The sequence below is a fragment of the Harpia harpyja genome, chromosome 10 (assembly GCF_026419915.1).
Source record: "Harpia harpyja isolate bHarHar1 chromosome 10, bHarHar1 primary haplotype, whole genome shotgun sequence".
Taxonomy (NCBI): domain Eukaryota; kingdom Metazoa; phylum Chordata; class Aves; order Accipitriformes; family Accipitridae; genus Harpia; species Harpia harpyja.
In genome coordinates, this window is record NC_068949.1 from 43,814,606 (window position 1) to 43,829,245 (window position 14,640).

At 37.7% G+C, this 14,640-nt stretch overlaps 1 protein-coding gene across 2 annotated transcripts in view; it reads left to right on the plus strand.

Annotated features, from left to right (window-relative positions):
- Window positions 1-14,640, plus strand: part of DOCK1 (dedicator of cytokinesis 1) — a 317,150-nt gene that overhangs the window by 180,875 nt on the left and 121,635 nt on the right. For both annotated transcript variants that reach the window (XM_052800114.1, XM_052800116.1), the window contains exons 28-29: window positions 1,505-1,606; window positions 8,266-8,360. In XM_052800114.1, coding sequence (XP_052656074.1) covers window positions 1,505-1,606; window positions 8,266-8,360 — 197 coding nt within the window. The remainder of the gene's footprint in view (window positions 1-1,504; window positions 1,607-8,265; window positions 8,361-14,640) is intronic.

Below are 14,640 nucleotides of genomic sequence, written 5' to 3' on the forward strand. Positions count from 1 at the left end.
TTCTGACTAGCAACGAAACATCACTTTGATTGATGACATCATTAGCGGAAATAGGACTGAATGTGGGCTATTGAATATTTTCTTGCAGGCATAAGCCCTTTTACAGTGTCTGTTATGCAGAGTGCTTGTTATGTGGTGTTTTGACAATTAACATTTTGAGATTTTTGAGATGATCCCATCTTATTTACATTTCATAGTAGTAAACATTATCTTTGTACAGCCACAGCTTCTATTCTTGTCATAGTTTGTTACAAAGTTCTTTTGATGTCATGGAACAGCAGCTCGGGTGGCCTTTCCATTTCATATTCATGCCGTTTGCATATGCCTAAGAGCTCTCGTCAGGTACCTTTGCATCGTGTAGAAAAAATAATGCTCTCACATGGACAAAATCAATTATGTAGGAGTTTAGATCTAAACTCCATTACATAGGAGAAAAGCAAATTCAAGGAGCGCTTATCTGGTGGAGGTTGGGGGATTAGACTGTAAATAAGAGGGCTCATAACACACACAGATAACCTAGTGTCATTTTGCATTTGATCTCAATTACTTGGACTGATGTAGAAATAAATATTTTAAATTGAAAGTAATGCAGATCTTAAAAGTAACAATAAAAACTCTGTGTTATGCCTAGAAAGAATAGAAAATTCCCGAGTGTTCTGCCAGGCAGTGCATGGCGTAGAATAACCTTGAAAATGGCACCGAAAGGGGAATTTACAATTTTATCAAACCATATAGAGAATCATTTATTTTCTGAGTAATTCTGCTGATTTTTTCCAACAGTATTCTTCAAGGCGTGGACACTATTACCGTAATCAGTCAACAGGTTTTTAGCAGATAGTCAGAGGAGGAGGATGGACAAGCAGAAAAGTCGTTTATGGGAGGGGAACTTCTAATAGCTATGGAAGTGGTTTGGAGTTGTTACTACGGTACTTTCATGTGCCAGAAGGAAAGACTAAACTTTTTTTGGTCACTTTTTACTTTCTCCGTGGTTTGAGAGAGATATGTTTGGTACTGCTATTCTGTTTTTATGGAAGTTATTGGGGTTTGGTTTGTTTTGGTTTTTTAAGCCTCCCAGTACTTGAAAGTACCACTCAATGAAATTAAAACTTGGGGTTTAACTGTGATGCTCAATATAATGATTTTTAAGAGATTTCTTCCTTGAGCAGAGTATCGACTTCCCAAATGCAAATCCTGATAGTGTGGTATTTTTAGCAGTAGCGTTTATTACATTCCAAAGCCTTTAATGCCTGAGCAATTTTTATGTGAAGAATATGTTGCAAAATCTTCAGTGAAGATGGTGATAAAACCATGAAATTGGAAAAAGAAACTTTTCAAGATGTTTTTGTTTTTGTGACAGAATTTTGCATATTCATTAATGAATTTAAATGATAGAACTATATCCACTGCATTATGTGGTGCTCTCTAGCAATATTACATTTTGATAGCAAGTATTATGTTGCCTTATCTTAAATAATTTATTTTGTTGTACTTTTGTTTTTGATAGGGGAGTTTTGTTGCATGCATGACTGCCATTTTAAGGCAAATGGAGGACTATCACTACGCTCATTTAATCAAGACTTTTGGAAAGATGAGGTCAGATGTTGTGGTAAGTTCAACATGTTTCATCTGCTCCTAAGATAGTTTAGCTTGTGTTTGGGTTTTTCCTGTTACTGTTTATTAAATATGCTTATGAAATGTAAACAAAATGTGTTTGATGTTACAGATTTAAAACAAAAATAATTAATAAAGCTCTATGACTTACACATTTTCCAAATTTGCAAAGGACAAAATTAACCTTCCTGCCACACACAGGAATACAGCTCATCTCTGGAGCCGTTCAATGTTTTAAAAGGCAAGCACTGAGATGGTGGATTTAAGGCAATTAAAAGAAAGCATTAGGAAACAGTAGTACCAAGCCATTACTAAAAATCTGTTTTGCTTAAGGACAGAAGGGAAAAAATAAAGCTTTCTTGAGGAAAGGAACTTCCAGTATTAAATCTTCCAGATGTCCCAATTTCATTTGTTTAAATAGGTTTTACTTACAGATCCACCCGCTTTAAATTTATACAAAACATTTTAACCTTAAAGATGCCCTTAGTTGTTAAATAAGCAATAATAATTGAAATTTGTCTTCTCAGAGTCGTTCGGTAGCCTAACTAAGCCAACAACACAACTTAATTAGAGCATAATAGAAGGGACTTTATAGCTAAGGAGATAACTCTCTAGTGACCTGAAACTATCATTGCCATATGGCAAGTGCATGCTGCAAAGTAGCTACCAAACTTGTTGGCTGAGATCCATCAATTAGCGGATGACCTGAAGCCTGATCAGCTGTATTCCATTACCCACTCTGGTGCCGGGGATTCTGTTAGGTGTTTTAGGCAGCTTTCGCCTGTATTTTAATCTTCAAGGTGGCCTTTATTTAGGTTCCCTTCTTCCTTCCAAACCCAACGTAACAAACCTCAGGGTCTTTTCTTTGTGTAATTTCTTTATGTTTGGACTTTCCCATTTTCCTTTATGTCTTCAATTTTTGTTCTTCTTACTTCTGTTTATATTCTGCAAGATTTGAGCTCTTTGCCCCGTGCCGGTTTTCAGATAAGGTGCTAGAGCCTCCGGTGCTCAGTCTGTTAGTATCCGATGTGGCATCACTGAAGTACAAAGCTGATGATTCAAGACAGTGAGGACAAAGTCCAACTGCAAAGAAACGCAGATGGGTATCACTGTATTGAAAGGTTTGCTTCCCCGTTAGTCTGCTTCGGGATCTCGGAGCACTTACATGGATGGTCACTTGGTTTTCCACTAATAACAAAACATTCCCAAGCTAAGTGCAGCTAGTGGAGTGAAAATAATGGTGTTAGCATACAGAAAAGACATGAGCATTAAGGTTAATCAAGCCAAATATTTCTGTACTTTTAAAGTGATTCAAACCATTTGGCTCTGGAAAAGGCAAACCGATTACAGGGTTTTACATGGAAAAAGGTAAAAGCAGTTTGCTCTTAAAACATGTAATGAAAAAATGCAGAGAGAAAAATACTGGTTAGGAAATCTGTCATTATTCTAATGGCAATAAAAGTTTTTATTTTGAAGTCTCGCTTTTTGGTCTAAATTGTCTGAAGCGTGGTTCTGTAGGTCAGATCTTTCTTGGTGAAAACAAGGGAGTAATTATGTATTTGAAATTTGGCAGGTGGTCTATTTATAATAGCTTGTTTTAATAGTTTCATTTATGTGCATGCAGTGCACTGGGATACATGAAGAATCACTTCTTTCTTTTGTCTTGACTCTGTATATTTGTCCCTTTCTGCGTGTTCTTGGGTTGTGTAGCTGAAATTGGTCTGTACTGTTAAAATCATATTTTCCAACAGCATGTGTACTTTTTGACTACTTGTTTTCCACTGTTATGCCACTTGACTATTGTTTGTATTAGCAGACATGCTAATCCAAACTTGGTCAGTTGCTGTAATACTTTCTACATCTTTAATTAAAATGTACCTTTTAAATGTTTTAATATTGTTGTTGATTGAATGATAATGTATGTTAAGGGAAACTAAAGTACATAGTAAGCTGGGAAAACATTAAATGGGTAATATGTTAATGGTAGAAAATGCTACCTTAGACTGACTTTAAAGTATAAATAATATAAATGAAGGTGTGGAGGTAGAACAGCAGAATGTTGTTAATCCTGTGATAAAAGGAAACTACAGTGAGTAAACTAATTTTTCTTCTCTCTTTTTTTTTTTCTTTTTAACCACAAATAAAACTGATCAAGTCATCATTTAGGACAAAACGATGAAGATACAACCCAGTTTCTCTGTTTAAGAGAAAAGCTTACCTAACCTTTTCAGTGACAACCAAAGCAAGGCGTTACTGTTCTCATATGTATTTCCTCATAGATGAGATTTCACTATTATTTGAAACCCACATCTTGTTCACTATTTGATGTTTCACCGTCAGAATTGATGCCCCATGAAGCTCTCCCAGGAGCGTTGCCTCCTTTACCGTTGTCAGTGTTATGGTTCAAGTTGGCCCATGTTCCTCTCGTAGAGCTTTTGTTTTCTTCTGTCTTCAGTGGTGGGATGCTGTTGAACTGTACTGTATGTGTATAGTCCTTGGTACTGTATGGTTTGGATGTCAAAAAAAAACCCTTTCCCTACTTCTTCATTTAACTTGTCATGTTTTTTCTGTTTCTTTTTAGTCCAGTAATTTTTTTGAGCCAGTGCTGTTTGACTCACCCATTAGAGCTTAGATTCAAAAGTGTTTTCATTTAAACCCAATTTCCTTACATACAGAGGTAGTAACTGCATCCCCTATTACAGGGTTCTCAGTTTAATCGCAAAGGCATAAAGAAGCAGTGATTTAGAACTGAAACTAGATTAATTCAAACAGAAATAAATAGGTTTTTCTTGAAAAAAAATTACAAGAAAAAGGGAGACCTTAAGTGAAGCTGTGGTTGCTTCTTCACCATTGGAGACCCTTAAATCTTTCTTCAGCATGTGCTCTTGCTCAACCAGAAGTTATAAACCTGGTGCTGGAACTGCTAGAGGAAACTTTATGGCCTGTGTTATGTAGGTGTCAGTTTTAGATTATTGTAACAGTCTTATTTGGCCTCAAAAATCTTAGAAAAGATGAGGTGGAATGCAATAAAACCAGTCTTGTATCTCTCTGCAGAATATATTGTTTAGGTTCATTAAGGTATTTCTGTTCAAAGATGAATTTCTTACTGTCAAGCCTGCTATCATCCTGAGATGGAACATCATCTGAGAACAGTGAGGATATTTCTGGGACTACCTGATCTCTCTCCTCTTTTTACTTGGTAAAATTTATATTCAGTTGAGACATATGTGGTATTAGTTGACAAAAAAAAAAAATGTTAATGTTTTGCCCTGTGGAGTATCTCAGAAGTATTCTTCCCTAAAGGCATTCAAGACAACGTCCTGGAGTCAGGGAAGTATGTAAAAAGACAAACTCCATAGGGTGTTGTAGATTACAATTTTCTGCACCTCCATTTTCTTCTCCCCTTTTAATATTTTGCACTCGGGTTTTAATGCAAGTATGCGCATTGGCGTACATCCTCTGTTGACAACCTTGACCCAACCGTCGATGTGAGCGGGCGATTGTACGGGTTAAGCAGACTTTTCTTCGCGGGATGGGACGCGAGAGTCGCGGGGATGCCCCGTGGTGGTGGGTCCCCGCAGAGGCAGCCCACCCCGTGCCATCCACCATGGTAGAGAGTGGCTTTTCCAGAGTCAGCCTCGGAGACAGCTCAGCAGAGGTTAAGTTGTTGTCCTGAAAAGCTGTCGCTGAGTGTATTTGACTTCTGACTGCTATAGCTCAGGACTCGGCAAAGCTGAACTTTCCATCAACTTGGCTTAAAGGTTTTTCATATCGAGTTCCTACCTGTTTTAGCTAGTTATTCTTCTTAAGCTTGAGAATTTATTGAAGAACTTCTTTGAAATCCAGGTCGTGAAAAATAGAAGTAGTGATACAGGTGTGTCGGGGTGTGATGCTCAGCAGTCCAAGGGAGGTGGAATTGTCTAAGCCTCCTCAGTCACTGTCTACCCAGTTACAGGGCTGAGCTTACTCTGTTCTCTTTCTGTAATTGGATCGGAATTGTGAAGGGGTCCTATCTATTGTGAATTTTGCTTCCTTGGGATATTAAATAGGATTTGTATTTGTAGTTGGAGAGAGACCAGGAGTTGCAGCCCTTGCTCCTTTAGTACAGGTTTTTATCATTTTTTTTAACGTTCAGAACAATTTGTTCTGCTTCTAGGTATACTGAAAATAAGCAGGCTCTACAGCAACACAGCATGAACTGATAGGTTCCCTCTCTACTCCCCCCCCCCCAAAAAAGCTGGGTTTTGCTCATAATATAAGGTTAATTCATGTAAACCATTTGCTTTTCTGTAAGAAAGATAAAATGGAAACGAGAGCAATATTATGAATACATAAAATACAGGTAAGCAACAGAAGCTTTTTATTTGATCAATAATTAGCTTAGTTGTTATAGAGCATTATTTAAAGTACCTGTGTGAAAGTAGGATTATTTAAATGTAAATATCAGTAGATTAAAATGTAGAGCTGAATTAGCAAAGTAGGTCAAATCATACGTGACACGACCTCCAGGGTCAGTAATGAACGCGAATCATCAACAAAGTATATGAAAATTCATCCACTCTCACATGCAGCTTGATTAGCAAAGTGTGCAGAGGCCCAACAGCTGAAACTGGTGACAAACCAAGTGTAAGGTAAAGTTTGCTACAAGAAATCAGGGAAGTCTACATCTGTATTCATAAAGTATTAAGGGGAAAAAAAAAGCCCAGTGAGCTCAAATCTGCCCTCCTGGATAGGTGATGACCCTTCCCATGGTGCCACTTCCACTAACATTTCAATTACTGAGCTGTGAAGCAGCATCGGTAAGAAAATCGCCCGATAACCTGCAGCTGTAAAAAAGCACGAGCTCAAATGAAGTACTGTGCAGTGCTTGGGCAGCAAAATAGGCAACGTGATTATTAGAAATTATGTAACTCTTTCACCAAAATACATGAAAAATGAGCAGTAAAGTATGCAGTTTGATCTCTTAAATGAAGACACATTTACTGAGCTAGTGTGTCTGGATGAATTTTGCCTTATGCAACAGTAACATCTCATTAACCACGAGCAATTCTAAATTTTGTCTCAATCCTGTTAATGTCAAAACATCTTTATTGATGTTGTGTTGCTGGGAATGATTTTGGTAAAATAACAAAGGAGTTATTCTACTAGTGCTACTTTTTTTTTTTGGTTAAAACGTGTCTTTCGTGGCTGCTGATGCTCTGTTGGTCCTCTTTGGCCTGGGTGTCTCCTTGGGTACCAGGAGCTGGGATGCAAAGCATCCCAAAGCAACCCTTGTGCCGTGCACACGGCAGAGCTGAGTAGCCTGGAAATTCACGTTGCTTCGTGATCTCGATGTTGTGTCCTCAGGATCTCTGCAGCTCCCTGCTTCCCACCGACTGAATTTCTGAGCCAGGAAAAACATCTTAACAGAACAACGAATCAAAAGATAAAAAGCGACGAAGAGGCTGGCTCTCACACGCCACCAAATACTTATAAGAGCAGTAACGTTGTATTTCTTTCTCACTGAAAAGGTTACATAAAAAACAGCCTTAGTTAAAAGTCCAGTGAATGTAACATTTGGGGTTTTTTTTGTAGGCATTTGACATTTTACAGATAGATGAGATAAATACCATTACTGAGAAGCTGTAGCAAAGGAAAAATATGCTAACCTTGGAATAAAAGTTCATTTTTATTTCTGCGTGAAGTGGATCAAGGACTTTTTGCATTAAGTTCTTTTTTCCCCCCTTTATCTTTCTCCAAGCATTTGATATTACTCAAATTGTTAGATAGAGATTATAGATTCCCTAATTGTAGAAGATGATTTACATTGTAAAGTACACAAGGTTTCTGTTCCAAAGAGATGTTTGTTTACATCTGTGTAGAAATAAATTGGTTTATGCTACTAAATTAACTTTGTTCTGGGTCGGGTTTTCACTGGCAGAAGCAATTACTGCTGCTCCCTTTAGAGAGAGTGTCTCTCCTAGTTTTGGGATGGCCAAACCATTGCTGTCGTCTGCCCCAGGTCGGGGTAATGTGCACCACCACCCTTACCTGAATCGCAGTTTTGAGCTAGAGCATATATTTTTTTAATAAATAGATAATCTTGATTTCAGGCAAGAGAAAATTTCAAGAGGGTATTCACAAGGGGAAGGAAAACTCATCAACTGACTTCAGGGAGTATTTTTAGTGTAATTGCAAGATGAAAATGAATATCTTAGTTTTTTTCTCTTTCCATGTACCAGTATGCTTTTAACAACTTCCCAACATACGCCAGGCATGTGTTGCGACGCGTATGCTGCAACACATGCTGCACAAGAAGGGACTGTGAGACTTTGTCTATGGTATAGAAAAGAAATTATTTTTTTCAGCAGAAACTGCCTTTGGATAACTGGCAAACCAGTGTTTGTTCCTGAGTAATACCATGGGTAGTTTACGATGTAGGATTACTATTGTTGTCATTTCTGAAAAGTTTAAATAGAATTATTGTAGGATTTATGTACATCATATATAAATATGCCTTAGTAGAATTTATGTATGTTGTGTATGAATAATGGCTTTTTTATGAAGCGGAACAGTAAGACACCTTTTGAATTTAGTCATTAATAACTGACACTATCACTTGTGTTTTTTTGATCTAGAAGAGTGATCTTTTTCAAATATTTTCTCTTCTTTTAGGATTTTCTGATGGAAACATTCATCATGTTCAAGAATCTCATTGGGAAGAATGTCTATCCCTTCGACTGGGTTATAATGAACATGATGCAGAATAAGTAAGTATAAAGGAAAAAGCACTGTAGCTTTCTGAGATGGCTGTTTCATGTTTGATCTGAAACAACAGTGTTGCTTGGAAACAGTAAAACACAATGCAGCAGCTAGGGTGGTGCTTTTTTTTTTTTTTTTCCTTCTGTGATGCAAATAATTATTTAAAAATTGGCTTTGGAGGTTGCAGGGCAGTGTTTTAGTGGCTTGTTTTGGGGCTCTTGGAGTCCTCCGCAAATTAAGGGTGGCATCATTCTGAGAACCAAAATTTTGGAACAAACTGTAGATGCAGTACGGATCTATACATGTCTTATAATAATTAAATTTATTGCTTTGGGGATAAATTATATGTTTTGCATATGACCTCAAAAACTAGTGGTTATCCTACGCTGACGTAGAGTTGTATCTTCTGGAGTATTTTCAGTGGCATTAACAAGAAAGAATTGAAAGGGCATTTTAAATCCAGATTCCATCAGGCCGGTAATGAAGAGACAGGCTGCAAATGTTTCTAGTCCTCATTTTTTTTTTGCTCAATAATTGCAGCTTTATCATTCTTTAGCATTCCTTTGTGCAGTATTTTATGATTGTGACATTTATTAAGTGTGTCAAATGCTTTTATGTGTACCATGATGAAAGTATAAGGAAGAAGTATTATATTTAGTAGTTGCCTGGAGAAATCTCTTCTGTGCTTACTGGTAGCTACCATGGCTATAGTTGTCAGTATTTACTTGTATAAAATCCCGAACCACAGTTCCTACTCTCTTATAAAAATGCACCATAACTTTAATCTTGGCTTCTGAAGTCTCCTTAATGGCCTAATAAAATCCATTCTTAATAAATATGAGTTAGGAGTTTGAGCCATCTTTTGAGTTATACCCATTGGTTATGGATGCACACTTCTACGTGGCTGCAGCTTGCAAAGCACCTGCTGTTTTAAATGAAGAGCCCTTTGAGATTAGCTGATGAGGAAGATCTAAAGCCCCTTGGGTTTCTTTTTTTTTTTTTAATTTCAAAAGTGGTTTTGGTTCAAGAACTCCAACTGTCTCAAGAGTCGTGTTGCAGGTGCTTTGGAAACCCTCACAGCGTATGTTACCTGGCATCCTTCCGAACAGGAGAACACCCCTCTGCTTTGTGGAATTTTTCAAGAGATTGAAATATGATTGGGAAGGTCTGTGTTTGGACACTGATCAGTCACACGGCAATTACAGTGGTGTGAACAGTATTGCGATGACTCTTCCCCCAAATGTAAAGAAAATTAGTATTCCTTATATTATCTTCACGATACTGCCAAATGACCCCTCAGTGTTCATTTGGGTGGGGATTTGACCTTGATTTTTTTTTTTTTTTTTTTAAATGCAGAATTATGGTCATAGCAATGAAAGAGCAAAAGTATAGAAAGAGCCTTTCCCTCCCCACCGTTTTTTCTTTAAAGCACAAAAGTATTCTTACCAGGCAGTTCCTCACTCTGAAAATTTGAAGTAATACAGTGTGATGCAGAGATCCGCAGTTAGCGTAGGGGCTTTGATTTTCTGATCCGTACAAATAGTCTTGTCTTTTTCCCATGCTGAACATTAAGTCCTGAAGAAGCAGAAACGGGATGTGTTGTTAAGATCTTTGATTCTTACTGAATAACCTCAGTACCCATAGAATATTTGAGTAGTAATTAAAGTTGAAAACAAAAACGGTTTTCAAGTCTTTCTGGTGTTGATGAATATCTGCAGAAGTGCTAAAGGGGGTTGTTCATCTCTAATTTACAAGTTCATTTTCATTACACCAGCTTGTTTGTAAATGCTTCTGAATTGATCTGAGTGCTTTTCGTTTTTCCTGTTGAAGTTAATGTGGTTTCCAAAACCAGAAAGCTGCATTGTAAAATACCTTTTTGTCTATCTGGTCCATTTATTTTCGCCCCTATAAACTTTTACTGAAGAAAACTAGGACAAATTTAAGAACAAATTCTGTCTTTTAAAGCTACCACGTCCTCTCAATAGAAATAACTCGGAGCATGCCATTTTGTGTCACTCTTGCAAAGTACTTCTTTCTGCAGATCGAGTATTTCTGTGTTATGAGCCAAATTAAGTGAGCTCATTCTTAAATATATCCAGAATGTTTGTGAGTTCATTTGTTTCCCTGCATGAAATATATCTGGTAGTGTGAAACAAAGGGGAAAAAAATTACCCAGCTGGAAGTTAGACCTCTAAGCCCCCTCTGCGTGCAGCAGAGAGACCAGTCCCTTAGGAGGTATCTCTTCACCTGCACGGCAGAGACAGCCCGGGCAGCTCCTCTCCATGCGATGGTTTGCTTCCACATAGTTAACAGTGGATTAAAATGTTCTGGCTGAGATAGAGTTGTAGCTACGGGGGAAGAGGGGAAACGGAGAAACGCGTGTGAACGACTGTATTACAGGGAATATTTGCAAATAACTGTTTAGTTAAAATTTAGTACTACACTTTGAACTTTACTAGTAGGATTCTTATATACATAAATATATCCGTGCCCATTAATAGTCAGAGAAATTACTGTTGTTTTGTATAGTTTGCACACATGTTTTTGTTGCAGTGCGTCAAAACTTCAGGGTACTATCTCCTTCCTATGCCCGCAGTATGCTGTGCCGTACGCAGGATTACTTCCCATGCTCAGCATGCCTTTGTTTCAGTAACACAGATAGTCACGCTGTGTTACCACCTATTGTGCTGAAATGAACACAAAAAATCTTCATATCTAATGAGATAATTGTTACTTTTTTGTTCTTAGGTGTGCCCCTTAATACTCCATTTACTGACTTCCCTAATTTAATTAAAAATAGCATCTATTGCTTTAGCAAAGCAATTTGTTCATTAAGAGTCCAAGGTTTTGAACGTCACCGGTTTCATGTAATCCTTTGGTTTGCCACCAATATGTTGAAGGTGGCATTGGTTTGCTGACTGCTGATCGGACGTGGCAGGACACGGTGGTCCCAGTGTAGGTCCATCAGGTGCTGTGCAACGTAAGTTGTCAGAGGGGGTAAAAGAAAAGAATATTCAAACTGATGCTATGGCTTTTCCTTCCACTGTCAAATTTCAGTCCAAATTAGCTGCTGTTTTACAGTAAACAATATCCAAGCAACAGAGATGGAAAGGAACATTGATGACAGGGTGACAGAGATGAATAATAGACCATAGCGTGTACGTTTGAAACAGCTACTTCTAGAAGAGCAAGAGGCTGTGCTTAAACCAGAAAGCAGAATGCCTAAAAGGCCAATACCTGCCAGCACAGTGCTTTTAGGGGTGGTTGATTGAAAGGAATATTCAAATAGTATTTAATAATTAAGTCTTTATCCATATATTTTCTCAAAATGGCCATTGCTTTGGGGTAAATGTAAAGAAGAGAGAAGACAGAGGGGCAGAAAGAGAAGAAATGGCCTTCGGACACATAAAATTTTGCAGCAGAGCAGATGGGAATAACCCTTGCATAGCCACGTTGAATTGCGTAAGAATATTGCTCATAAACTGTAGCAAGAAACGTTCAAGTTCGAGGCTGGGGGAAATACCGTGGCAGTGAGCACTGCGGTGGATTGCTCGGGGCATTGCGAAGTCTCCAGCAGCAGAGGTATTTAAAAAGTTTGAGAAGCATCTTGCCTGCGCGCTGTTTCTGTGGGCATCGGTCACTCGGTGCAGTTTCTCCGTGTTGGACTGCGTTAGGATTACGTCTCGTTTAAATTTATGTCGCTTTTCGTCTGTTGGGTTTTCTTTTTTTAACGGGAATTTTTAAGCCTGGTAAACTCCTGGCAAGTGGTTACTAAATGTATTCATGATCACGGTGCCTAAAAATAAGGATGAGCTAAGACAACTTTAAAAGAAAATGCTACTTGTAGTTTCAAATATTGCTGTTAGAAATTGCTAATAATTCTGTTTAAGATACTTGGGCACCTTTAAGTTATATCCGTTGTAAAGTTTATATGTGTTCACATTTTCAGGAAGAGTTACTCCTATTAAGGTAAAGGCATAATATCACTGGATTAAAAGGAAGTGTTTTTATCAGCTGTGTTGAAAACTACTGCAACAGCCGCTTTGTAGCAATTCACCAGATGCTTGATAATGAAATTTAGGCCTGATCTTCAACTATCATGGTATTTGTCACGCAGGTCTCTGTGATAAACTCCAATAGCTCTATTTAGTAGTTGCAAGGAGTCAGGAGGTTTTTCCTGTTTCAGAATAGGGACGGGGAGCACTTCAGAGGCAGATTCTTCATTCCAGGCATCTCCTGCAGGAAAATGCACTCGGAGTTTTAACTGTAAAAGTACTTAAAAAAAAAAGGCAGGGATTTTGTATTGTTTACATTTTCCCCTTCTAAATCATGTTTAGAAATGATTCAGAAATGTTTTAGAAATTGTTTTTAACTTTTGTCGTAAGCTGACAGGCTAAACTTAGGTTTCTCTTAAACACATAACTCAGAACATGAAAACAGTTCCTCTCTGTGTTTTTGTAAATGAAAATAATTTAGTCTTTGGTCTTACTTTTGGCATTTGAGACAATCAGTTCCTTTGGTACACCTTATGTTATATTAATTTATAGCTACTACTTTCATCTGCAACTGTTCCAGTGGAAGCTGAGCTGCCTATGAAAAATGAATTTGATGTTTTCTGTTCTATTTTTTGTGTCTAATGTCCACATTTACATAAAATACCTGGTTATATTGCCTTTTGAAGTCAGAGAAAAAGGGATGCGATGCTTCTCAGTGAGAATGCGGTTTCTTGTGCCCACGTATTTTTTTCCAGAGGAAATATATCTTGCCTTGTGGAGGGAATCTGGCGGGTGTTACCTGCTCCCCGCTAGTGCTGCATTGGCTTTGCAGGTGGGTGGAGGTGTGTTTCCTCCCGAAAACCCAGTCCAGAAGCTTAATGAATTTTCTGTGTGAAAAAAAAAATCTTGCAAAGAGGAGGAAGAAGGCTCGGGGAGATACATCTGGTAAACACATATCTTTTTACTGTTCCCGGAGTGCCTTGTACATGTTTATTTTTGGAGCTTCCAGGGAAATGTAGGCTGTTCTGCTCCATGGTTGTCATAGCAGTACCTGTCAGATCTATACTGCGCTTTCAGAATTAACTTCAGCTGTGTATGTGACTATCCATCAATAGTGTGCAAACACTGAAGTGGCTATGAACTGAAGCAAGTTTTGCGTAACTGTGAACCTTAGAATGTAGTACACGCTTTAGTTGCCTAAGAGTTATTCTTACTGACAAGTAACCCAAAGCCAAAATAAAATTGTTTTTCAGATTATTGAAATTTTGCTTAATTGCAATATTCTGCTAGGATTTATATAGGCATATAGACATAAAAACACTGATTTTTTTAATAAATGTATGAAATTGGCTCTTCGCACTTACATAATTGACCAGTCAAGTTGCATCTGTCAAATTAAATGCAAGTGTAAAATCTCTTATTTAAAATCCATCCCAAGCTACTGACGGATGGAGGTGTGGTTTTCACAACAGGGGAGAACAGCCCGGAAGGATGACAAAGGTTCTGGATAGAAAACCGCAGAAAATGCAGGGACGCAACACAGTTCTACAGACTATCAAGTAATATCAGACATATGGGATGCGGGGAGGAAGCACAAAAGAACTTTGAAATCGTTGCTTCATTTTCCAAAACCCCTGCACAGGTACATGCATTAATACCATGTTCAAAGAGATTATTAGTAGATGTGACTTGAAAGCTTGCACTTATAACTGGGGCACTGATCATTAAAATATTTACTCAATATATGTTGATATGGAATATGGTAACTGGTTTACATTTCCAAATAGAATATTGTGATGAAGAAAATGTTTGAAATGCAATTATATTTTAGGAGGAGAAGGGACGCGTTGTTTCAGTGAGAGTCTGAACAGTAGGAAAAGCTTAGATTAGAAGGAATCGGTGCTACTTTTCCTGACTATTAATACATTTTCTATACGACTCTGTGCTTTCTTATTTAGAAAGTTTTTGGAGTCCAGACATGCAGCTTGAACAAAATACTTTTATTTAGGGATGGAATGAAATAAGACTTCAAATGGGAGCAATTTTGTTTTTCTTTAGTGACAAATATTTCTCTGTATAGAAAAACCTCCCACTATTTACCATGTATAGATTGAGGATAAAAATTCTCAAAGCATGTAACTTTCTTAGGAGCCAGTTTTCAAAATTAACTCGTGCTCAAAAGTTTGGTCTTCATCTGTAAATAAAAGAGACGAATGCATCTTGATAAATTATATAAAGGTACAGTTTCTGTACATGCAGGGAATTGTTTTGCTGTCCATAAAACCTAGTTGCA